Source organism: Cervus canadensis, chromosome 2 (assembly GCF_019320065.1).
Source record: "Cervus canadensis isolate Bull #8, Minnesota chromosome 2, ASM1932006v1, whole genome shotgun sequence".
Classification (NCBI taxonomy): domain Eukaryota; kingdom Metazoa; phylum Chordata; class Mammalia; order Artiodactyla; family Cervidae; genus Cervus; species Cervus canadensis.
The window spans coordinates 95,585,887-95,611,855 of record NC_057387.1 but is presented as its reverse complement, the minus strand read 5'-3'; the positions used below and the strand labels follow the sequence as shown (position 1 = coordinate 95,611,855).

General features: G+C 47.6%; 2 protein-coding genes across 11 annotated transcripts; one reads left to right on the top strand and one right to left on the bottom strand.

Annotated features, from left to right (window-relative positions):
* Positions 1 to 11,841: 11,841 nt before the first annotated feature.
* On the top strand, positions 11,842 to 17,188 carry HPDL (4-hydroxyphenylpyruvate dioxygenase like). The gene is made up of 2 exons (XM_043461514.1): positions 11,842 to 11,981; positions 15,145 to 17,188. Exon 2 carries the CDS (start codon positions 15,787 to 15,789, stop codon positions 16,999 to 17,001), a length of 1,215 nt encoding a protein of 404 aa, XP_043317449.1. The 5' UTR covers positions 11,842 to 11,981; positions 15,145 to 15,786; the 3' UTR covers positions 17,002 to 17,188.
* An 806-nt stretch (positions 17,189 to 17,994) lies between these two features.
* MUTYH (mutY DNA glycosylase) lies at positions 17,995 to 25,967 on the bottom strand. 10 transcript variants are annotated; one of them, XM_043461500.1, is made up of 17 exons: positions 25,832 to 25,967; positions 22,325 to 22,416; positions 22,057 to 22,183; positions 21,381 to 21,559; positions 21,247 to 21,286; positions 21,054 to 21,127; positions 20,875 to 20,916; positions 20,721 to 20,792; positions 20,530 to 20,643; positions 20,347 to 20,444; positions 20,120 to 20,264; positions 19,970 to 20,033; positions 19,602 to 19,793; positions 19,355 to 19,497; positions 19,119 to 19,271; positions 18,887 to 18,928; positions 17,995 to 18,189 (listed from the first exon to the last, which is right to left on the bottom strand). In XM_043461500.1, exons 3-17 carry the CDS (start codon positions 22,175 to 22,177, stop codon positions 18,058 to 18,060), a joined length of 1,611 nt encoding a protein of 536 aa, XP_043317435.1. In that variant the 5' UTR covers positions 22,178 to 22,183; positions 22,325 to 22,416; positions 25,832 to 25,967; the 3' UTR covers positions 17,995 to 18,057. The 10 variants fall into 10 exon arrangements, with proteins under 10 accessions (XP_043317435.1, XP_043317436.1, XP_043317433.1 ...); XM_043461501.1 differs by having other exon boundaries at positions 22,333 to 22,416; positions 25,832 to 25,961; XM_043461498.1 differs by having other exon boundaries at positions 25,802 to 25,938.
* Positions 25,968 to 25,969: the final 2 nt, after the last annotated feature.

Below are 25,969 nucleotides of genomic sequence, written 5' to 3'. Positions count from 1 at the left end.
TCAGAAGGCAGAATTCGTCCCTCTTCAGAGGACCTCAGTCTTTTCTCATAAGGCCTCCAACTGACTGGATGAGGCCCACCCACACTACGGAATGTAACTTGTTTGACTCAAAGTCTACCAATTTAAACGTTAATCTCATCTAAAAATATTCTTACAACAACATCTACATTAGTATTTGACCACATAACATAGACTAGTTAAATTGACACAAAATGAACTATCACACTATTCAAACCATCAATCATGTCATGTAAAATGTTTATCTATGGATGTTAATCCACAATGCTTTAGGGCATAAGACATGTTTGATTTCACTATGTACGTTTTAAAGGTGTGGTACTTCAGTTTTCTTAGATTGAGTACCTGATATATGCAATTAACTACAGAAGACTGTAAAATGAGTAAGGAATAACCTGGGGCCTCTTCCTGCCTTTCGCATGCCGCAGCTAGAAGATCCTGCATGCCCCAAAGATCAAAGAACCCACGTAAAAAACAAACAAACAAACAAAGAACCCACATACCACAACTAAGACCCAGCACAGCCAAATACATAAATAAATATGAATATTAAAAAAATTACATGGAGCGTGAGATATAGGGAGACCATTAGGGTCCATTGCAGTAACCCAGGCAAGAGATGTCAGTCACATGGATTAGGACAATAGCAGTGGAGGTAGGAGTGGAGATTAGAACAAGTAAATGATTTTAAGATCTCTTTAAGAGGAAAAGTGACAGCATTTGGCGATGGATTGGGCACAAGGTGAAGGAGAGGTTGGGGTCCCAGGTTTCTGGCTGGTATAACTAGCTAGTCAGTACATCATTCACTCAGACAGGGAACGCTGGACAAAGAAAAAGTATAGGAGAAACTGTGTGTTCAGCCTCAGGTATGCTGAATTTAAGGTAAGACACTCAAATAGAACTATCCAATAAGCAGTGGGGTATGCAGGTTTGAAGGTCAAAGGGGAGGTACAGCCTGGAGATGAATATTTGGAAGTCATATCCAGGGCCAGTCTATCTACTAGGCATGGCTAGACACATTAGTGCCCCAGTACTCTTAGGGCTCAGTTCAGTTCAGTCACTCAGTCGTGTCCAACCCCATAGACTGCAGCACGTCAGGCTTTCCTGTCCATCACCAAATCCCAGAGCTTGCTCAAACTCATGTTCACTGAGTCAGTGACGCCATCCAACCATCTCATCCTCTGTTGTCCCCTTCTCCTCCCGCCCTCAATCTTTCCCAGCATCAGGGTCCTTTCCAAGGAGTCAGTTCTTTGCATCAAGTGCCCAAAGTATTGGAGTTTCAGCTTCAGCATCAGCAATGAACATTCAGGACTCTTAGGGCTCATACACACAAAAAAAGCTTTAATTTCATTTAAATCACAAAAAAGCATCTTAATAGGTAAAGATGTTTTAATAGAAATTCCATGGACAGAGGGGCCTGGTGGGTTGTAGTCCATGGAATTGCAAAGAGTCAGACACAACTGAGCACACACACACAACACACAATATATTCATCTTTACACCAGTGCAGTCATAAAAGATAATTTTAAAAGAAATGGTTCCCTAGGAAGGAGCCCACAAAAGTCCTAGTGCTGTCCTGGCCGTATTAGTAAGGATGCTTCCTACCACAAATATCAGAAAGCCCACTCTCAATGGCTTCAGCAGGGATGATATTTAATTTCCCTTGTTCAGCATTTAGGGTGGCCTCCAGAGATGACAGGAAGCTCATGCCCTCAAGGACAGAGGCTCCTTCCAACTCTCCACTCTGCCATCCCGGCTGTTGGCTCCATCCTCAGCTGAGAGCACACCAGTGCAGTAGGTCCAGAATACATCCAGACTTGTCAACATTCCCAGAAAGAAAGCTCTTGAGAATGTCGCTTCCAGAGAATGCTTCTCTCCTAGGAGTGAGAAAACCTTTCCCAGAAGCCCCGCAGCAAATGTCCTCTTAAGTCTCACTGGGAAGATACCCATTCTTAAACCAGTTACTGGCAAGACAGAAGGAATTTATATGATGGGCTCAGACTAATCATCTGGGGGTGCGATAGAGGCTAGGGGGCCAACCACAATGCCTACTCTCAAAGACTTCCTCCAGGACTTGGGGCTAGAAGCTAAAAGCAGGGATGAGCTCACCCAGGGAAGAATGTTCAAGAGAGAGAAGCACAGAGGACCTAGGAACTTCAGTATATCCACGTTATGAGGGCTTCCTGACTGATGGAAGAGACTCATCATTAAATACAGTTGCAAACAGACTGGAATGTATAAGCAGACTAGGTGTTGGAGACCCAGGTGTATGTTAAAACCTGTGTGACTGGGTAGGTTTCTTAAACTTTCTGCCTCAGGTTTCCTCTCTGTATAATAGCCTACACACATATCAGATAAATTCAGCTATCATTGTTTTATGTTCATCCACATTATTATTATATCTAGGTGATGGGAAGACACCAGAAGGGAATTGACAGGCAAGTGTCCTAGCCAGATCTGTGGCTAGGTTATATGGCTTGGGCAGGTTGTGCTCAGTTCCTGCGCTGGGTTTCCTTTTCACTAGGTCACTGCGAGCAGCTCACCAAGTTTCCCTCTGGCTGCCCCCAAGGTTGAACCCCACCAGAACCCTCCAGGCCCCAGCAGCATCTCTATAAAATCTGTGTGTTGGTTCTAGCTACACTCGTGTGCCTTGGAATCAGGATAAATTACCATCCCTCCTTTCACCCCTGTCCGCTTGCACTGCTGTCACTCAAAGAAATTAATCAGGTTTATTAAGCATGACCTCCCTTTTGTGAGCCTTGCTCCTGGTCTGCAGATCTGTACCTGTCTGCTGCTTTCCTAGCTCGGTTCCAGTTGGGGAGGCCTCAGCTTCTCTCGGTGCTCTGGTGGGGGCAGGGACAAGCAGCCGAGTGGCCACATCTTTTGTTATTTGCAGAGATTGACGCACTGGGCTGGATCGGACAAAAGCAGGATGCTCTGCTGTAGTGAGCACAAGGCTCTTTGTTGCCATGGCTGTGGAAGAAATAGGAACAGAAAGGATAAATGTTGCATCCAGATACACTAATAATTAACACTTAGCACCATGGATATAAAAAGCACTTAATACTAAATTACTGTGATCATAATAGCTATTCTTTATTCAGCCTGACACCATATGGCATCATGGCTTGGTAGTTAAGTATGTGTGAACTGGAGCCTGACTGTCTGGGTCCAAATCCTGGCTCTGCTATTTGCCAGTGTGGGCCAGTTACTCATGCTCCTTGAGTCTCAGTTTTGCATCTATAACGCACAGACAGAGGAAGCACACAACCCATAGCGTTATGTGAGTTCACACTAAAAGCACTTAAACGTGATCTGCCACATAATAAGCACTCAATAAATATCATATTTTTATATAAATTGGTGGGCAAATTTAGACCTCAAAACAAACTTATGACATAGATGTTATTATTATCCCTATTTATTGATTGAGGAAACCAAGACTCAGAGAGGTTGAGTAACTTTCGCGAAGTTACCCAGCAAGAAAGCAGCAGAATCCGATTCTGACTGACGCTAAAGTTATGTGTTTTCTACTCCACCATGTCACTGTCTTCCATGAGCTCCTGGCAAGAGGGCCCACATCAATGAGATGGTGCAGTGTTGGTGGCTTCCACAACACTCTCTTTCATCACAGGTGGCACAAGACCAGGTATTTTCAGAATGAAGGACAGAGGAGTCTTGTGGACAAGACAGCTTAATCAAGGTTTCTCTATTCTCTGGCCCTACTTCATGCCTGGACCCCCAGGCTTCCATGAAATGTACAATGCTCAGTTCTCTGGTGGAAGGTGGAAGGCCAGCTAGGGAAGAGCAGAGACATAGCCAAGGTCTGGGGAAGACTTGTTCAAGCACCATCCGTCTGACGGCGTGGCTTGTAGAGAGGAGCCACAGGGCAGAACTTGACCATGGGATACCAAGCTACACCAACACCAGGTCTGAGCCCAGGAGACGGTCCGGGACAGATCTTGCATCCCAAAAGTCTTTGGACATCACCGATAAAATAAAGCAAAACAGCACAGCCCAAAGCACCTTCATGCCAAAGCACCTTCATACCAAAGAACTTAAAATTCCTGAGGGATATCTGCATTTTGTTTTTTTTTAATGTAAAAGAATCCGAGTATGGCTTATCATACCTTCTGTGGAATGGACATCGGGCTGCCAGACCAAAAAGTTTCCATAGGGCTCTGACCACTGTCTAGCCTAGTCAGGCCTCTGCCCACCCCTTCACACAACCAAAGTCAGGCCTCTGCTCATACTTCTACACAACCAACTCTTGTTGTGTATTCAATGGCAGCTCAATTCCTAAACGACCACCTGGGCAAAAATAAAACATCCTTACAAATATCTCTGAGAAAGAGAGGCAGTTGGCTATATCATTAATTGCAACTATTCACTGAGCCCAAACTCTGGGCAAGGCACTGTACATACTATGACCCTTGTCACAGGCCCTACCCACCCCTCACTTATCAAGTTTAAGTTTATGGATAGCTCCTGATGGCCCCTCCTCTGTGATTCATGTTCAGATGTCCATTTGAAAGCAGGTAAGACATGGTTGAATACACAGAAGAATTGTACAAAAAAGATCTTCATGACCCAGATAATCACAATGGTGTGATCACTCACCTAGAGCCAGACATCCTGGAATGTGAAGTCAAGTGCGACACCTAGAGTCTGTGTGAAAAACTGTAGGCTGGTAACCACCCACCTGGCCCTTGAGGCCTTAGTTGGTTAGTTCGTTTCAGTTCAGTTCAATTCAGTCACTTGTCCTGTCTGACTCTGCAACCCCATGGACTGCAGCACACCAGGCCTCCCTGTCCATCACTAACTCCTGGAGTTTACTCAAACTCATGTCCATTGAGTCGCTGATGCCATCCAACCATCTTATCCCTCTGTCGCCCCCTTCTCCTCCTGCCTTCAATCTTTCCCAGCATCAGGGTCTTTTCCAATGAGTCAGCTCTTCACATCAGGTGGCCAAAGTATTGGAGTTTCAGCATCAGTCTTTCCAATGAATATTCAGGATTGATTTCCTTTTGGATGGACTGTTTGGATCTCCTTGCTGTCCAAGGGACTGTCAAGAGTCTTCTCCAACACCACAGTTCAAAAGTATCAATTCTTCAGCACTTAGCTTTCTTTATAGTCCAACTCTCACATCCATACATGACTATCGGAAAAACCATAGCTTTGACTAGATGGAAATCTGTTGACAAAGTAATGTCTCTGCTTTTTAATATGCTGTCTAGGTTGGTCATAACTTTCCTTCCAAGGAGGAAGTGTCTTTTAATTTCGTGGCTGCAGTCACCATCTGCAGTGATTTTGGGGCCCAAAAAAATAGTCTGTCACTGTTTACAAGGTTTCCCCATCTATTTGCCATGGAGTGATGGGGCCAGATGCCATGATCTTAGTTTTCTGAATGTTGGGTTTTAAGTCAACTTTTTCACTCTCTTTTCACTTTCATCAAGAGGCTCTTTAATTCTGCTTCGCTTTCTGCCATAAGGGTGGTGTCATCTGCATATCTGAAGTTATTGATTATTTCTCCCGGCAATCTTAATTCCAGCTTGTGCTTCATCCAGTCCAGCATTTCTCATGATTTACTCTGCATAGAAGTTAAATAAGTAGGGTGACAATATACAGCCTTGACATACTCCTTTCCCAATTTGGAACCAGTCTGTTGTTCCATGTCCAGTTCTAACTGTTGCTTCCTGACCTACATATAGATTTCTCAGGAGGCAGGTCAGGTGGTCTGGTATCCCCATCTCTTGAAGAATTTTCCAGTTTGTTGTGATACACACAGTCAAAGGTTTTTGTCATAGTCAATAAAGCAGATGTTTTTCTGGAACTCTCTTGCTTTTTCGATGATCCAACAAATGTTGGCAATTTGATCTCTGGTTCCTCTGCCTTTTCTAAATCCAGCTTGAACATCTGGAAGTTCACGGTTCACATACTGTTGAAGCCTGTCTTGGAGAATTTTGAGCATTACTTTACTAGCGTGTGAGATTAGTGCAATTGTGCGGTAGTTTGAGCATTCTTTGGCATTGCCTTTCTTTGGGACTGGAATGAAAACGGACCTTTTCCAGTACTGTGGCCACTGCTGAGTTTTCTAAATTTTCTGGCATACTGAGTGCAGCGCAGCACTTTCACAGCATCAATTAGTTAGTTTAGTAAATATTTATTATTGAGCTTTCATCACGTGCCAACCCTTGTTTGTATTAGGCTCTACGCATAAGTCCTGAGGGTCTTGGAAGATATCCTCAAACAAGCTAAATTTATGCTGAGACCTGAGGTGGGAGAAGGAAATGGCAACCCACTCCAGTATTCTTGCCTGGAGAACCCCATGGACAGAGGAGCCTGACGGGCTCCAGTCCACGGGGTTGCAAGAGTTGGAGATGACTTAGTGACTAAACCACCACCACCACCTATTGAGGTATTTGCTAGGTCAAGGCAGGAGGGAAAGAGTATTCCAGGCAGGAAGAAATAGCAAAGACAAAAACTCTGAGTGGGAAGGAGCACAAAACATTCAAGAAGCTAATTACAGTATGAAGGAGGGAGTCAGTGATGACAACAGCAGTTGGGAGGGTTAATAGGGAAAAAAAAAAAAAAAAAAAGCCTGTGGATTTTTGTCTTTCAGGGTTTTTTTGGGGGGGTCTTTACCCTAAGTGCAATCAGAACTTAGTGAAGGGTTTTAAGCAGGACTGTAACATAATAGGGCTTCCCCAGTGGCTCAGTGGTAAAAAACACGCCTGTCATACAGAAGCTGTGAGTTCGATCCCTCATGATGCCAGGAAGGTCCTGAGTCCCATAACTAAGACCCTCTGTGGCCAAATAAATTTGTTAACGTGGTGTGTGTGTATATATGTGTATCTGTATATATACACAATGGAATATTAGTCAGCCATAAAAAGAATGAAATATTGCCACTTGCAGCAACATGAATGAACCTAGAGAATATCACACAAGGTGAAGTAAGTTAGAAAAGAAAGACAGATATTATATATCACTTATATGTGAAATCTTGAAAACTACAAAACAGAAACAGACTCACAGACATAGAAAACAAACTTATGGTTACCAAAGGCAAACGGGATGGGGGGAGAAGGAAAATAATCTGAGAAAAAAAAAATATATATATATATATAACTGAATCACCCTACTATACACCTGAAACTAGCACAACATTGTAAGTCAACTTTACTTTTAGAAAACTTATTTTTACAAGTTTGGCTGTGAAAGGGAGGAGAATTATACAAAAATAGTCGTAGAAGTAAGCAGGATAGAAGAGAAAGGAACAGTTTGGATTTTTTGTTTCTTTTCTTTTAAGATGAGAGACAGACCAGTAGAGGGGGACCAGTGGCAAAATAGATGATACATTTGACTACAGAATGGAAGATTCTAGATGAGAGAGAACTATTGATCTCTAAAGAGGGAAAGAGAGAAGATATATAGGAGAGAGAGGGAAATCAGTAAAGCAAGTTCACTGATTTTACAGGGATTTCCAACTGTGCAGGGACTGTCACCCCAACCCTACCCTTTTCTTCACCACCTGTGTTGTTCATGCATGCATGCCAAGTCGCTTCAGTTGTGTCCGACTCTGTGTGACCCTATGGACTGTATCCCACCAGGCTCCTCTGTCCATGGGATTCTCCAAGCAAGACTACTGGAATGGATTGCCAGTATCACATCAGTATCACTGATGATGTGAGTGCTGGTGGGATCCAGTGCCCTGGTTAGTCTTACCAAGGTGGTTTTCTTCTTTCTTCCTTCACAATGACAGGGGAGGAGAGGGTGATATCAGCAGGTCTTCAGAGCCTGGCCCTAGGGCTATGGAAATGAAACACATTCCCCGACTCCCACCCTCCCAGGAAGCTCCCAATCTAGGGGTTTAATTAGTTGACCCCTGAACAACACAGGGCTTCCCAGGTGGCACTAGTGGTAAAGAAGTTGCCTGACAATTCAGGAGACATAAGAGTCGCGGGCTCAATCCTTGGGTCAGGAAGATCCCCTGGAGGAGGGCATGGCAACCCAATCTAGTATTCTTGCCTGGAGAATCCCATGGACGGAGGAGCTTGGTGGGCTATAGTCCATAGGGTCACACAGAGTTGGACACAACTGAATCGACTTAGCATGCATGCATGAACAACACAAGTGGTGAAGAAAAGGATAGGGTTGGGGTGACAATCCCTGCACAGTTGGAAATCCCTGTAAAATCTCCATATAACTTTATAGTCACATCCCCCCATATCTGCTGTTCCACATCCTCAGATTCAACATACCATGGATGATGTACTAATACAGTATGTATTTATATATAGTATGTATAGTATGATGCCAAAACCATCCCAAAGAAAAAGAAATGCAAGAAGGCAAAATGATTGTCTCAGGAGGCCTTACAAATAGCTGAGAAGAGAAAGGGAAAGGAAAGCGAGAGCAAAAGATATACTCAACTGAATGCAGAATTCCGAAGAATAACAAGGAGAAATAAGAAAGTCTTCTTAAGTAGACAATGCAAAGAAATAGAGGAAAACAAAAGAATGGGAAAGACTAGAAAACTCTTCAAGAAAATTAGAGATACCAAGGAAACATTTCATGCAAAGATGGGCACAATAAAGGAAAGAAATAGTAAAGGCCTAACAGAAGCAGAAAAGATTTAAAAGAGGTGGCAAGAATACACAGAACTTTACCAAAAAAGGTCTTAATGACTCATCTAACCATGATGGTGTAATAATCACTCACCTAGAGCCAGATATCCTGGAGTGTGAAGTCAAGTGGACCTTAGGAAGTATCACTATGAAGAAAGCTAGTGGAGGTGATGGAATTCCAGTTGAGCAATTTCAAATCCTAAACAATGATGCTGTTAAAGTGCTGCACTCAATATGCCAGCAAATTTAGAAAACTCAGCAGTGGCCAGAGGACTGGAAAAGGTCAGTGTTCATTCCAATCCCAAAGAAAGGCAATGCCAAAGAATGTTTAAACCGTACAGTTCTGCTCATTTCACATGCTAGCAAGATAATGCTCAAAATCCTTCAAGCTAGGTTTCAACAGTACATAAATTGAGAACGTCCAGATGTACAAGCTGAGTTTAGAAAAGGCAGAGGAACCAGAGAGCAAATTGCCAACATCCGTTGGATCATGGAAAAAGCAAGAGTATTCCAGAAAATATCTATTTCTGCTTCACTGACTATGCTAAAGCCTTTGACTGAGTGGATCACAACAAACTGTGGGAAATTCTTAAAGAGATGGGAATACCAGACAGACCACCTTACCTGCCTCCTGAGAAACCTGTATGCAGGACAAGAAGCAAATTAGAACTGGACATGAACAACAGACTGGTTCCAAATTGGAAAAAGGGTATGTCAAGACTGTATCACATCACCCTACGTATTTAACTTATACGCAGAGTACCTCACAGGAAATGCTGGGCTGAATGACTCACACACTGAAATCAAGATCACCCTAAGATATGCACATGATACCATCCTAAAGGCAGAAAGCAAAGAGGAACTAAAGAGCCTCTTGATGAAGGTGAAAGAGAAGAGTGCAAAAGCTGGTTTAAAATTCAGCATTCAAAAAACTAAGATCACGGCATCTGATCCCGTCACTTCATGGCAAACAGATGGGGGGAAAATGGAAACAGAGGCAGATTTTACTTTCCTGGACTCCAAAATCATGGCAGACAGTGACTGCAGCCATGAAATTAAAAGACGCTTGCTCCTTGGATGAAAGCTATGACAAATCTAGACAGTATATTAAAAAGCAGAGACATCACTTTGCTGACAAAGGTTCATATACTCAAAGCTATGATTTTTCCAGTAGTCATGTATGGATGTGAGAGTTGGACCATAAAGAAGACTGAGCATCAAAGAACTGATGCTTTTGAACTGTAGTGTCAGAAAAGACTCCTGAGAGTCCCTTGGACAGCAAGGAAATCAACCCTGAATACTCATTGGAAGGACTGATGCTGAAGCTGAAGCTCCAATACTCTGGCCACTTGATGTTAAGAACTGACTCATTGGGAAAGACTCTGAAGCTAGGAAAGATTGAAGGCAGGAGGAGAAGAGGACGACACAGGATGAGATGGTTAGATGGCATCACTGACTCAGTGGACATGAGTTTGAGCATACTCTGGGAGATGATGAAGGACAGGGAAGATTGGAGTTTTACAGTCTATGGGGTTGCATAGAGTCAGACACAACTTAGGGACTGACCAACAACAGTATGTATTTACTGAAAAAAAACCCTACATATGAGTGGACCTGCATGTAAGTTCAAACTCATGTTGCTCAAGGGTCAACTGTACTAACAACTGTCAATCAACTACACTTGCTCTCACCTCCCAAGCCTTTGTATAAGCTGTGTCCTCCACCTGGAGCACTTCACTCTCAACCTCCAACACATAAGGTTACCCCTCACCTTGTCAATTCCTACTTAAAATTCTGGTCTCAACTTCCCCTGGAAGCTTTCCCTAGACCTCCAGACAATGTTAGAAGCAACAGTTTCTTCACTGGTCTCCCCATTCTGCCCTGGCACCCCTCCAGCCTATTATCAACTCAGCAGCCTGTTAGGTTCAATGAAAATGCAGTCTGATCTGTCAGCCTTCATCTTAAACCCTCCAATGGCTTCCTATCTTGTTAGAAAGTGAAAGTGTTTTTTTTAAGTGAAAGTGTTAGTCACTCGGTCTGGTCAGACTGTCTGCAACCCCATGGCCTTAGCCCCCCAGGCTCCTCTCTGTTCATGGGCTTCTCCAGGCAAGAAAGCTAGAGTGGGTAGCCATTCCCTTCTTCAGGGCATCTTCCCTACCCAGGGATCGAACCTGTGTCTCCCACATTGCAGGCAGATTCTTAACCATCTGAGCCACCAAGAAAGCCCATCTTACTCAGAGTAAAAGCCAAAGTCCTAACAGGCAACAAGCCACTTACTACCCCTCCTCCCTATCTTATTCCAGCTTTACTGGTCCTTTGTTCCAGCACACCAGCCCCATTCCTGCCTCTGGGCCTTTACCTTTGTTCCTCTTGCCCCCACACTTCCTTCAAGAATTAATTAAAAAGTCACCAACTTGGAATTCTGACATGTTACAACATGGATGAAACTTAACAGACATCATGCTAAATGAAATGAACCAAACACCCAGTGCCCAATTTCATTTACCTGAGGTACCTAGAATAGTCAAAATTACAATAGAGTCAGAAAAATAGAATAGTGGTTGCCAGCGGCTGGGGGGAGGGGCGAGTGGAGAATTATCTAATGTGTAGCGGTTCAGCTGTGGAAGAACGGTTCTGTACTTGGAAGAGGTGCTGGTTGCACAACAGGAATGTACTCAATACCACTGAACTGTACCTTAAAAATGGAACATGGTAAATATGTGTATTTTACCACACACACACACACACACACAAAGTCACCTTCTTTAAGGTATTCCAGGTCACTCCTTATAAAAAGTCAAGGACTCAAGGAGAACGCAATCACGTGGAAGAAAGGCAAGGGCAAAGCCAGAAAGCAGGGAGCTACAGAGACAGCCTCCTAGAAGGGGTGGGGGCCCGGAAGAGGCGCCGCCAGAAAGGCGGGACCTTCCGGGAGTGTGTTTCTGAGGAAGCGAGAAAGTCCGGAGCTTGGGAGGGGCGGGGGCGGGGAAGGGAGGGGCGTGGTCGGGGAAGGGAGGGGCGGGGCAGGGAGGAGAGGGGTGGGTGGGGCTTGAGCGGTGAGAGCTCTGTATGGGAAGAGGCGAAAGTGGGAGGGGAAGCGGTGGGGGAAAGAGCTGGAAGGTGCTGAGGAACCGGATTTCCGCTTAGGCAGAGGGCGCCTTGGGTAGCTGGCTGCCTAGACTGAGCCCTCCACGAATTCGACCTCTTCGCCCTCCACAGCCCCCGCCTTCACCTCTTCTGACCTTGTTGTCGACGGCAGATGTGTTAGGCGTGGCGTCACCACCTCACCTCTCGAACCGCGCGCCCTCGTGTACTACAGGCCGGTTTGTCCAGGTCTCCACCCTCAGTATCAGTAGCCCCAGCAGGAGTGCAATCCCTGCCAGGCTCCGAGGACCTATCTTGGGAAACTTCTGCAGGGTCCTGATGCCAGGAGGACAGGAGTCCTACCGTGGTCATGGCCAGACTCCAGCAGGGCTACAGGAATTAGAGTCTAGTTCTCTACTCCCAGCTGGTCTCCAGAGTCCAGTCTATGCCCTGGCCAGAGTCAAGCACAGTGCCCTTGCAGGGCAGCGTGCCACAGTTAAGGTCACCCTTTTGTTTCAGACAGCCCTCACTTAGCCTCCAGAAATTTACCCTCTCCCAGATCAAAAGTGATGGGCCAGGGGTCCTCTTTCTGTTCCCTTTGTCCATACCTGGGACTTTGAGTGGAAATTCCTTCTCCTGGACAAAAGACCTGGAAGCTGCTCCCTTGGGGCCCTAATCATGAGGGCTGGGGCAGAACATCACCTTTTATGTATCAACCCTCTCAGAACCCTGTTCCCATGGTTCCTTCCCCCGGAATCCACAACCAAAGCCAGAACCCTCCCAGTTCCTTCCCAGTGCTCATGCCTAGGAAGGAGTAACCCTTTCACCCCACAATTGGGCCCAAGTTCACAGGCTAACATTGGCAACTCTTGCCATATACTATCAGTTCAGTTCAGTCTCTCAATCGTGTCCAACTCTTTGTGACCCCATGGACTGCAGCCTGCCAGGCCTCCCTGTCCATTACCAACTCCCAGGTATTACTCAAACTCATGTCTATTGAGTCGGTGATGCCATCTAACCATCTTATCCTCTGTCGTCCCCTTCTCTCACCTTCAATCTTTCCCAGCATCAGGGTCTTTTCAAATAAGTCAGCTCTTCGCATCATGTGACCAAAGCATTGGAGCTTCAGCATCAGTCCTTCCAGTGAACATTCAGGACTGATTGCCATTAGGATGGATTGATTGGATCTCCTTGCAGTCCAAGGGACTCTCAGGAGTCTTCTCCAATACCACAGTTCAAAAGCGTGAATTCTTCGGCGCTCAGCTTTCTTTATGGTCCAGCTCTCACATCCATACGTGACTACTGGAAAAACCATAGCCTTGACTAGATGGAAATTTGTTGGCAAAGTAATGTCTCTGCTTTTTAATATGCTGTCTAGGTTGGTCATAACTTTCCTTCCAAGGAGGAAGCGTCTTTTCATTTCATGGCTGCAGTCACCATCTGCAGTGATTTTGGAGCCCAAAAAAGTAAAGTCTGCCACTGTTTCCACTGTTTCTCCATCTATTTGCCATGAAGTGATGGGACTGGATGCCATGATCTTTGTTTTCTGAATGTTGAGCTTTAAGCCAACTTTATCACGCTCCTCTTTCATCAAGAGGCTCTTTAGTTCTTCACTTTCTGCCATAAGGGTGGTGTTATCTGCATATCTGAGGTTATTGCTATTTCTCCCAGCAATCTTGATTCCAGCTTGTGCTTCATCCATATACTATACCATATACTATTTCTTTTAATCATAACAATCCCATGAACTAGGTACTATTGAAGGAGGAAACAGACAGAACAGTCTCCATCTTGAAAGCAGAACTCCATCTTGGGCCGGACTGTGGACTTTGAGCTATATGCCCAGTATCTATGGAAATGACATACCAACTAGAAAACCAGCCCCCCCTGGATGGGAAAGCCCCAGGGCTCATACCTAGACTCTCTGTTGCCTAAAAGAATACCCTAATTATCTGTGTAACCGAATAGACTAATAAATTCTATTATGCTTTTTGGGGTATGACCACAGACCTATTGATAATTGTCAACTGTTAACTACCTAGGCTTAAGGCATATGAATCACGGGTTAACTTTGATTGTATCTTTCTTTTCCTTTGTTCAGACTAGTTTCAGGGAATTTGGGGACGTGGGTTTGGGCACGTACACTTAGGGTATATAAGGTTTTCAGAAAACCTGGTCAGGGTCCTTGGCTAAGAGAAGACTCTGCCTTGGGCCTACCGGTGTAATAAACTGCCCTCCACTATCTGCATTGTCCTTCTGAGTGAGTTTATTTCCCAGAATGTGTGGCTACAACACTATTATTATTCCTATTTTTACAGATGAAGAAACTAAGGCTCAGAGAAGTTAAGCAACTTGCCCAAAGTTATACCGCTGCTAGTCAGAATCGGAGGTGAATTTTAATACCAGGTCTCTATGGCTTCTGGGGCCCTTGTTCTCAAAATCGCTGCTGTGCAGAGTACACAGCACAAAGTCCCCTCACCACTAATGACCAGCTTCTGGGTACTGACTTACTGACTGTAGGCGTGAACACTCAGCTAGGCCTTTTGCTAAGCCCTGTCTCCTCATTGCATCCTTCTTCCTCTTGCCAATGAAACTCAATAAGTTGTCACACCAGGCTGCCTGATAAAGGAATCTCTTTTGCAATGCCTCAGACCATAGCATCCATCCCACTATCTCCCCAACCTTACACTCCATTGGTCAGTCCTCTGAGGGCTTGGCTCACACTCCTCATTGAGCTTTTGCTTATGCCGTTTGCCCTTCTTGGAATGCCCTTCCAATCCCTTCAAGAGCTATGGGTGAAGTTCCAGAAGACTCCTAATCTCCTCAACCCAGGGATCTCACACTGTTCTGAATGGCAAGACCAGAAGTGCCTCCACTAAGCTTCTCTGGCCCAGTACCCAATCAAGAAACTTCAAAGAGCAGGGAGGGCTTGTTCAATCCTAAGGCTTTCCTCACGGTTCAGCTGGTAAAGAATCCACCTGCAATTTGGGAGACCTGGGTTCAATCCCTGGGTTGGGAAAATCCCCTGGAGAAGGGAACAGCTACCCACTCCAATATTCTGGCCTGGAGAATTCCATGGGATCGCAAAGAGTTAGACACAACTGAGCGACTTTCACTTTTCTTTCAATAGAGTCAGGAGGGTGAGAAAGGACACCCATGCAGTTGTTCCTTTCAGATCCTGAGCCACTGGTTTATATACATATTTTTTCCCTCTAAATCTTGTTTGGGGCAAGGAGGGTAAACCATATTAAGGGAGAAGTGGGGTTGAAAAAAGAGGTGCAACTGAGAGATTTCCCAAAAGACAGATGCTTGTAGGAGCTATATAAATGGTCTATCTTCCTATAACATACATTTCTCTGCACTATTTTGGAGAGTGAAATTTTGTAACTTAAAAACTTTTTTTTTTTTTAAGTTTTAGGAACATTAGGACTTAAAAGCAAAATTCTCCAAATATTTTAAACTAAAGCAGGAAAATTGCTAAGAAATTCCGTGCTTGTCTGGAGAAAATCCGGGCTCTTCCACCAACTAGAGCTGATTCTCTTTGCTCTGAGGTTGCCGCATGAATGGGAGCCCAGTGCCTGGAATCGAATGAAGGCAGCTATTGTGATCTCGAGAGTTGGGGGAAGGGAGAATCAGTGCCCAAGGGTGTGTGGCCCAGACAGAGGCCATGGGAGGGGGCAGTCCTGTGTGCCCCGTGTACCGTCTGCAACACAGGCTGAGCGAGAAGGTGGGGCCTGGCAGCCGCACTCACTGGCTCCGCCCCCTCTCCCGCCCCTTCCCTGCCGTGCCTCCACGTGGTTCTCAGAAGCCGCAGCTCAGACTTGGTGGTCCCCAGACAGCTCCAGTTTGCGGTAGCTCGGCAGCAGGAACTGCAAGCCCCCAAGGGGGTCCGTCTGTGGCCTCCGCCAGAAAAAGATCGAGGAAGGTGCTTTGCCGGCAAAATTGGACTCCACCGGCTTCCGACGACAAGCCAGGGACTGAGAGTCTCGGAATCCTGAACGACAAGTGAGCGTCCCCAGGGGAAGGACAGGCCAGGGTCGCCATCCACACCGCCATGGCCGCTCCCGTCCGCCGTCTGTGTCATATCGCCTTCCACGTGCCGGCGGGGCTACCCTTCGCCCGGGATCTGCAGCGCTTCTTTGGCTTCCAGCCCTTGGCGGTGCGGGAAGCAGACGGCTGGAGGCAGCTGGCTCTGCGCAGCGGCGACGCTGTCTTTTTGGTGAACGAGGGCGCGGGGCTGGGAGAACCGCTGTATGGCCTGGACCCGCATCATGGGATACCCAGCGCCACAAACCTGTGCTTCGACGTGGCCGACGCGGACGCTGCCGCCCGGGCGCTGGCGGCACTGGGCTGCAGCGTGCCGGTGCCCCCTGTTAGCGTGCGAGATGAGCAGGGCGCTGCCACCTATGCCGTGGTCACCTCGCCGGCAGGCAACCTCAGTCTGACGCTGCTGGAGCGCACTGGCTTCAGTGGGCCCTTCCTGCCTGGCTTTAGCCCTGTGCCCTCTGCACCCGGACCCTGCTGGTTCAGCCACGTGGATCACCTGACCTTGGCCTGCAACCCCAGCAGCTCCCCAAAACTGATGCACTGGTTCCACGACTGTCTAGGCTTTCACCACCTACCACTGAGCCCAGGTGAGGATCCAGAGCTGGGCCTGGAGGTGGCAGCAGGGTCCGGGCTTGGCGGGCTGAGGCTTACTGCCCTGCAGGGCCCTGTCGGCAGCGCTGTCCCCACCCTTGTGCTAGCAGAGTCCCTGCCGAGGGCCACCAGCGGACAGGACCAGGTGGAGCAGTTCCTGGCCCGGAACAGGGGACCTGGATTGCAGCACGTGGGGCTGTACACACCCAGTATCAAGGAAGCCACTGAAGGGGTGGCAGGGGCAGGGGGTCAGCTTCTGACTCCTCCTGAGGCCTACTACCAGCAGCCAGGCAAGGTGGAGCAGATCCTGGCTGCAGGGCACGAACCTAACCTGCTGGCCCAACAGGGGGTCTTGCTAGATGGTGACAGAGGCAAGTTTCTGCTTCAGGTCTTCACCAAGTCCCTGTTTGCGGAGGACACTTTCTTCCTGGAGCTGATCCAGAGACAGGGGGCCACTGGCTTTGGCCAGGGCAACATTCGGGCCCTGTGGCAGTCTGTGCAGGAGCAAGCTGCCAGGGTCCAAGAAGCCTGCAAAGGGCCCAAGCTGGATGCAGCCGCCTGTCCTGGAGCATTGGAAAGTTCGGCTGAGGGCCTGCTGGAACTGAGGGACATTCATGGAGGCCTGGAGTAAAAGCTTTTGTCTTTAGGGGCTTCCATTTCATCAGTACCTGCCAGAAGTTGAAACTCTCACAGGGGTCCAGAAAGATGGGATTTTTATAACTGTGAAACATTTCTCATATTGTCTGTATCTAATATATATGCAAAGTGTAAAGAATAGCAGAATTATCTGATTAGGAAATAGAACTGGGATTTCTGAATCCTCCTTGTGTCTTCCTGACCTCATTTCTCTCCATCACACCTCCAATATTATGATTAAAAACCTGTTTTTCTCACCAGCCCAGGTTGGATGCATGAGACAAGTGCTCAGGGCTGGTGCACTGGGAAGACCCAGAGGCAGAGGGATGGGATGGGAAGAGAGATGGGATCGGGATGGGGAACACATGTAAATCCATGGCTGATTCATGTCAATGTATGGCAAAAACCACTACAATATTGTAAAATAATTAGCCTCCAACTAATAAAAATAAATGGAAAAAAAAAAAAAAACCTGTTTTTCTGCATCGTTTCACTACATATATAATGTATCCCTAAACAAATGATCTAAATGGCAACCCACTCCAGCATTTTTGTCCAGAAAATTCCATGGATAGAAGAGCCTGGTGGGCTACAGTCCATGGGGTCTCCAAAGAATCACTGAGCACAGGCGTCTAAGGCAAAATAAATTCGCCTGTGCTTCCCCTCTCCCTAGGGAGAAGCCACTGCAGGGAGGGGCTGAGTCAGGGCTAAGCCCAACCAGCTGCTCTAGGGTGATAACGCAGCTCCAATCAGAGACCTGGCCAGAGAGTGCTGGATATAAGCCACTGGCAGGAGCTCCCTGCAGCTGCCTTCTCCCCTTCTGGGGTTGGAGGAAGACAGATCACTCAGGACAGAACACCCCCCTCTTCCATCTGCCCAGGGCTGGCTAGGAGCTCAGAAGTCAGCACCAAACAGAGCTCTACCACTTTCTGGGTCCCTCAGAGGTAAGGCGTGAAGGGGCTCAGGAGAGGGTGGAAAGTCTCCAGAATGACTACAAAAATAAGCATTTTATTAAACAGGATTCTCAGCTGGGTGGAGGATTCCAAAGGCATCACTGGGCTGCACTGTTGAGGCTGGGTGCATCAGTGGGGACCTGGGGCCGAAAGAAACTCTCCAGGACTTGCTGGCCTGGGCTGGGCTTTTTCCATTTGGACAGGGTGGCCACCTGGGATCTTTTGGAACCCTGTGCAGAAGACAAAGGAAACACCGAGGTGACAGTAGAGTCTTCTCCTTCCACCCCGCCCCCCACACCACTGATCTAGCTCAGATTCTAGCCTTAATACTGTAAACCTTCCATCCTGTTTCCAGTATCTAACTCTTCAACCAACCAACTCTTTAAAAGGCAGCCTGAGGCAGTCTTCCTAACATGCAAATCTGACTCCTCTCTCCACCCAAAATCCTTTAGGGCCTGGTGTTAACTGGCCTGGGCCAGTCCTGCTAACAACTCCAACTAATCCAACGGCTTACAGGTTGTACTGTACTTCACCGTGGCTCACACTACTCTTGGGCCAGGAAAGAACATCTTTACTGCTGATTCTCCTTCCGAACCTGGAGAAAATAATTTAGTTCTAGGACCTAGATTACCAGTTGCTTCTTCCAAGCATCCATTCCTGACTCTTGTCTCCTAGATAGAAATGACAGCTCCCCACTTCATATCCCACAAAACTGAGTACAAACATTTCACACACTGTGACACTACTGTCTCCATCATTTGCTCCTGTCCCCTCTACCTGTAAGGTCTCCAGGTCAAGAACTATTCCTCTCGCCCCAGTGAACTCTGTCATGGAGACTGTTCACCCAAACATGCATCACTTAACTCACTGAAAACCTGTAGATTTGGCCCTGGGGAGAGATGGCTGGGTGAGGGCCAAAAGACTCACCTTGCAGGTGCCAGGCTGTTGGCCCTCATACATGCGGAACACCTAGACGAGACGAGGGAAGCGCAGGGCTGGCATCTTTCCCCCAAAGAGACAAACCTCTGTATTCTACCCTTAACTTCATGCCCCGGCACTTTTGTTTAAGATATGTTTTTCATTTGTTTACATAGTAATAGGTTTACTTAGAAAATGCAGGGAACACGAAAAAACACAACGAAGACAACAAAGGTAGTACCTTTTTCATGGCGGTGGAGACGGCTGCAGTGTGAAAGTCCTCCCGGGTCAGCCAGCGAGCGCCAGGTGGTACAATGGTCACTGGGGTGTGTTCTTCCAGGGCCAGACCATATACTTGGTATGTCATCTTGATGTGAGAGAAAGTGTGGACCACCTAGGGGGTGCCAAGAGGCTGAAACAGACCCGGAGATGTGGCCACAGAAGCCATCATTCCTGGTCACTCCTCTCCTCACTCACCTGCCCCAGATGCTGAAGGCGGGTGTCGGGGAGGGACCCAACCCAACTCCGCAGTTCCTGTAGCAGGGCCTCCCGCTGATGCTGCCCTGAGGCTTCTGCATTCACATTCACGGATGGGAACTCCCACAGTCCTGCCAGCAGACCTGAGAGGAAGGGCAGCCAGAAATGGGTGGGGCCTTAGCTGCTGCTGCCTCCATTTCTTCCCTGTTGCTCATGCCACCTCCCTGCACTCCCAGGATCCAGGTACCTGAGTTGGGCCTCTGCACCAGCAGAATGCGGGCATCCCCAAGGGCCTTGGGCTGCTCCAGAACACAGATGGCAGAGCACTCCTCCCTGGGGGGCTTGCGGCTGGCCTTTCTGGGAAAGTTGGTTACTCCCAGGGTCTGGTCCCAGGGCTCTGTGGGAGGTGCGCACAGCAGGCACTGTCCAGTGTTGGGAGCTGGGAAGAGAGATCCAAGAGCCTCGCTCAGGCCGAGTGGGCTCAGGTGCCAAGCCCAAAGAGCAGGCCTTTGCCCAGCTCTGTAGAATGACTCGGTTGCAGGATGAAACCGAGGGAATGAGGCTGCCACAGGCAGCTCCCTGACAGCACAAGGAAGGGCTGGGGCTGCCACTCACCACACTCCTCCAAGTCACAACTGCCCGGCAGGCTCTGTGAGGCTGAGAGCTGCTCCCGCTCCACCTGAGAGGCACAGACAGGGCAGGATGCCATGGGGCAGGGGTCACTCCCGAGGACGCCTGACTGCCTCCCTTCCTTGGGTGGCTCACCCTCTGGCGTGCCCGGCACAGGTTCTGCACAGGACAGTGGCTGCAGAGTGGGCGCTGTGGGGTGCACACTATGGCCCCCAACTCCATGGCTGCTTGGTTAAAGTCCCCTGGCCGGGCTGGGTCCACCAGCTGCTGGGCTAGGCTCCTGCAAGAAGGGACCATTGCTCTGAGCCAAAGACCCTTTGGAGACACCTTTTCTAATCTTCCTCTTTACCCCAGTATCCTACCAGAGGTGCTGGGAGACAAGACTGCTGCTGGGTTCAGCACCTATGGCTCGGACACGGCACAGCACCCGTATGACGTTCCCATCCACCACTCCGGTGGCCTGGCATAGAGGAGTCCGGGAGTCAGCCTGGTCTGGGAGGAAGGTAGGTGGGCATGCCCAATATCGGGGTGGGTGATGGGCTCACCTGGCCAAAGGCTATGGAAGCAATAGCTCCGGCTGTGTACCGCCCTACCCCAGGTAGGAACCGCTGCAGGGTCTCTGCTGTACGTGGCATGTGGCCCCCTAGCTCCTCTACCACCTGATTGGAATGGGAAGGTTCACGGTTACAAGGCACTCAAGGTCCTGGGGCTCCCAGACCCCTCGTCAACCCCTTACCTTCCGGGCTCCTTCCTGTAGCCACCGGCCTCGAGAGTAATAACCCAGGCCGGCCCAGAGTTGGTTAACTTCCTGTGCGTGGGATCAGAGGTCAGAGGGGTCAGGGATCGGCCCTCAGTAGGCCCCATTTCCCCTACCCTCGGGTGGTTCTCACCTCCAGGGAAGCACTGGCCAGGTCCTGCAGCGTTGGCCACTTCTACAGCCCGAAGGCAGACAAAAAGAAAGGAGGCCAAAGGTGAAGGAAGCGGAGGAGGCCTTATTTTATCCCCACCCCCAAGGAGTCATCTGGGGTCTGGACCATGACTGACCCTTCCCCTTGTTCCCAGAAGTCACCTGCATCCATCGAGTATAATAGTTGATCACTGTGGCAACCTGGGTCTGCTGCAGCATGACCTCTGAGACCCACACTGGGGAAGAGGGGCCGGCATGAGGACACTGCTGACCACCCGACTCTTAGCCCACAGCTCCCAGACCCCAAACGAGGTGGTCTAGGCAAAGCGGCCCTGTTCCAAGGAGATATACTCACCAGCGTATGCCCGCCTGTCTAGGTCCACCTCACCCTCCACCTGCCAATGCAATCCCAGATGGGCAGTTAGTGTGGAGGGGACTGGGCACCAGCCTCCTATTCCCCCCACCCCCCTACATCCATTGTCCTCCTACCAGCCTTCTCCAGGGTAGGTCCCGCTTCTTTCGGTCATACCAGCCCAGCAAGCTCTCCTGGAAGGCTGTGACCTCGGCCACATCTCTGAATAGATGGTACGGGGAGACAGAGGCCTGCAATAACGCCTTCTGCTGCCTGGCCAGCCCTGCTGGGGTCTCAGAAAACTCAGGGATCGTCCCTGCACAGGATGTGCACCAGAGGCCTGGTTTCAGGCTGTCCACTTAAGGCTTCCCCCACCCCAACCCCTTGCTTGAGCTCAGACCAGGAGGCTCTAGGGTTTTGTAGCCTAAGTCAAGTTTCTAGCCTTTATTTCCCCAGGGTGGTACGCCTGGCTCCTTTGTCTCTGGATCATAATGAAAACCCAAGTTTCTGCCAAACATAATATACACCTGTGGAGGGCCTTCCCATTCACAGAACACTTTAGGGTTGATAAATTCGTTGGATCCCATGAAAACCAAGTGAGGAAGGAAATGCACAGACTACTGCTCCATGTCACTGATAGAAAGCATCTATTCAGAGCAATTATCCCAAAGTCACAGAGCAAAGTCAGAATTAGATCCTTAATTAGTCCCTTAATGACTTGATACATACCATGCTCTCTTCCCAGTCTGAATTTGCCCCCTTTCACGGCCAATTAAACCAGCCCCTGAGTCTGATTAGGACCCAGATCCTCACCACTGGAGGCAGACAGCTTGGACTGGCTGCTGCTGAAGGCACATTTCTTCTTTCCCTCCTGGCTGGATGCCTGCTTCCTGCGACCACTTCGATTCCCCACAGCTGCTCGTGGCTTCTTCATGATCAGCTAGAACAGAATGGCCCAGCCAAAGTATGTCAGTCACCATGAGGCTGAATCTTAGGGTCCTGTAGAGGGTAAAGCTACCTCCCTCCCCACACCATTCATGTAAAGTGTCTAGCTTTTCTCAAGCACTCCCCAGATGCTCACGGGCTTACTCTTGGCTGGCTGTGGTATGGAGGTATGACCAGTAGGGCTGAACTTCTGCAAGTGGCCTTAGTGGGACCAGCATTAGTATACACCTGGAGACACAAATAAGAGGCCAGAGCTGGGCTGAGTCAAAGACCAAAGCCTCCTGTGCAGGAACATCTGCATATCGCTGGGAGCTCAGGTGTAAGAGGTTTATCTCCTTAGAGATGTAGCACATTTACACTGAAACAGCCTTTTTTTTTTTTTTAATTGGAGGCTAATTACTTTACAATATTGTAGTGGTTTTTGCCATACACTGACATGAATCAGCCATGGGTTGATTCCCCATCCTGTGCTCCCCATCCTGAATCCCCCTCCCACCTCCCTCCCCATCCCATCCCTCTGGGTCATCCCAGTGCACCAGCCCTGAGCACTTGTCTCATGCATCAAACCTGGACTGGCTATCTGTGAAACAGCTTGAGTAATCATCTAGTTTAAACCTTCATCCTATACAAAGGAGAAACCTCAGTGATGATTTTAAAAATAAAAGGCAAAGGGAAAAAAAAAACAGAGAAACTAAGGATCAGAGAGGGTAAAAGATTTGCCTGAAAGCAGATGACAAGTTGGGAAGAGGGGGAAATGAGCTATTTTTATTTCTAATCTTCTCCTGATTTAGTAAATCACAGCTGCCTATCCACTAGTAATGAGAAAACATCTGGTTGATCTTCACTGCTCCCTAACTGTTCTGGCTGCTGATTTTACCTTTTATCTAACAGCTAAGTTAGTGAGTGTTATACATACCAGACCCAATGTAAATGCTTTACCAGATTTCTTACTCAGTCACTTAACAATCTCATGAGGTATGTTCTAGGATTACCTCCATTTCAGTTATGAGGAACTTGAGGCTTGTGATTAAGCAACTTTTTGATTCAAACTCCAAAGGTCTGTCTACAGAGCTATACCTGGCTATACTGCAGTCTCTGGTGAAACTCTGGTTCAAACTCTCTTCTCAAACTTTTGCTTCACACCTCATTTTCTTTTTTTTTTAATTGAAGGATAATTGCTTTACAGAATTTTGCTGTTCTCTGTCAAACCTCAACATGAATCAGCCATAGGTATACATATATCTCCCCCTTTTGAAACTCCCTCCCCGTCCCACCCCTCTAGGTTGATACAGAGCCCCTGTTTGAGTTTCCTGAGCCGTACAGCAAATTCCCACTGGCTATCTATTTTACATATGGTAATGTAAGTTTCCATGTTACTATTTCCATACATCCACCCTCTCCTCCCCTCTCCCCATGTCTATAAGTCTGTTCTCTATGTCTGATTCTCCACTGTTGCTCTGTAAATAAATTCTTCAGTACCATTTTTCTAGATTCCGTATATATGTGTTAGAATACAGTATTTATCTTTCTCTTTCTGACTCACTTCACTCTGTATAATAGGTTCTAGGTTCATCCATCTCATTAGAACTGACTCAAATGTGTTCCTTTTTATGGCTGAGTAATATTCCATTGTGTATATATACCACAACTTCTTTATCCATTTATCTGTTGATGGACATCTAGGTTGCTTCCATGTTCTAGTTAGGCTGCACACTTCATTTTCATCAAAAGAACTTGCTTCCGCCTTCAGAAAAAAGAACCAATGCATAAACTTCCCTCCATCTGCATTTTCCTTCTCCTTTATCCAATTATATGGAGGAATGTTCTCTCCTCCTCCTCCAATCCCATCCACAAGACACACCCGCTTCCTAGCTAAACTTCCTTAGCCAAACTCACTGATTTCCATAATTACTTATGGAGTGCCTACTATGTGCCAAGCAGTTTTAGGTACTTGGAATACTTCAATAAATAAAATATCAAAAATAAATAAATAAATAAATAAATAAAATATCAAAGGTTTGGGCCTTCACAGAGTTTATGGGATTGACAAAAAATAATGCACAAAATTAGTCAATTATATAGGATGTTAGGTGATAAAAACTAGCATAAACAGTCAAAGTAGACTTGTGAAGGGGATAAGAAGTAAGTGAGGGTGGTGGAATGTTGCAACGTTAAAAGAACATGGTCAAGGTGGGCCTTGTTAGAGCAATGTTTGACCAATGACTTTAAGCAGTTAAAGGAGTTACCCATATGGATGACTACCTGTGGGAAAGGGATCCTGAGAAGCTAGTGCAAAGGCCCTAGGCAGGGTACCTGGTGTGTCTGTAGAATGAGGAAGTCAGTGTGGTTAGAAACTGAATAAGGAAGGGGTGAGCAGTAGGTGAGGTCAAAGAGATAAAGAAAGGGAAAGCGAAAGTCACTCAGTCGTTTCCGACTTTGTGACTGTAGCCCTCCAGGCTCTTCTATCCATGAACTTCTCTAGGCAAGAATACTGGAGTTGGCTGCCATTTCAAACAAGGTGGGGGGAATAGGATTACAAAGTACTTTGTAGGCCACCAGAGGACTTTGGCTGTCACACCCATTGCTCTCAGGAGCCAATCCTATTAATGTATCTTTGTAGGATACAAACAGCTCAACCTGCCTCATCCCCTCACCCACTGTGCTCCAGCCATGTTTGCCTGAAATAGTTGCTTCAATTCCCAAAGTGTCTGTCCACCTTGAGGCCTCACCCAGTTCATTTCCTCTGCTTGGACAGCTCTTCTGTTTTACCTAACGTTTATTCAACTCTTCAGGTCTTGACTTAAATGTCCAGATCAGATCCCCCAGTCTTACCCACTTCTGTACTTCTCCATTGTTGCTCTTATATCAATCATAATTTCATGTTTATTTGTGATTCTTTGATCAGTGTCTGCTTTCCCCACTTAACTGTAAAATTCCATGAAAGGAAACTTGGGTGTCTTTTGTTGACTGTTGTGCAGAGCACAGTGCCAGGCAAACTGCATAAAAAGTACCCCTTCTTTCCAGAATGGGAGAAATCCAAACAATTCAGAATGATGATGTAAAGATTCATTAGAGAGAAAGGATGAACTGGAAACAGCAAATAATCAGAGAGAGAAAAGGTTCAGAGTCCTTGGTGGAAACCAGAGCTCTTGGGAAAGTTCTGGTCCACGGTAGGGACAACTCTCAGTAGCAGAAATCAAATCCAAAACCTCTCAGGAGTAACTATAACTCCTAACTGCTTACAAGCTGTCACTGCTGGAGCCTAATTCTAGTCATTATCACGCGCGTCTACTGTTTCAAAAGTGTCCCTGCTAGCGGTCGCTTTCACCCTCCTCTGCCTCATCTCCTGTCCTCCTCCCCGCTCCTTTCATTTGCTGGAATGCAATGAGCTCTCCACCCTCCCTAGGAGCTTGCCTTTTCCCAAATCTTTCCCCGCCCCCCCGCCCCCACTCTCTAGTCTGCATAACATATACGCTTGCTTTAAGCTTAGCTCAGGTATCATCTCATCCTCTAGACATAAAACCCCCAACCCCCAGCCCTGGGCAGAGTCGATGAAGACACCGTAACGCGAAAGTCTGCGTTCCCGCCGGGTCGCACGGGAAGAAGGAATTACCTCCCGCGTGATTTCCCGCGCCAAGCTCACCGACGAACTCCAGGGGGCGTGGCCCCGGCCAATTTTGGCGGCGAGCCGAACCACGCCGGCCAATACGCTTCCAGCGCGCGCCAGGCTGCCTCCTCCGCGCCAGACCCAGGCGATCTTAAAGGAAGTCCGACCGTTCGG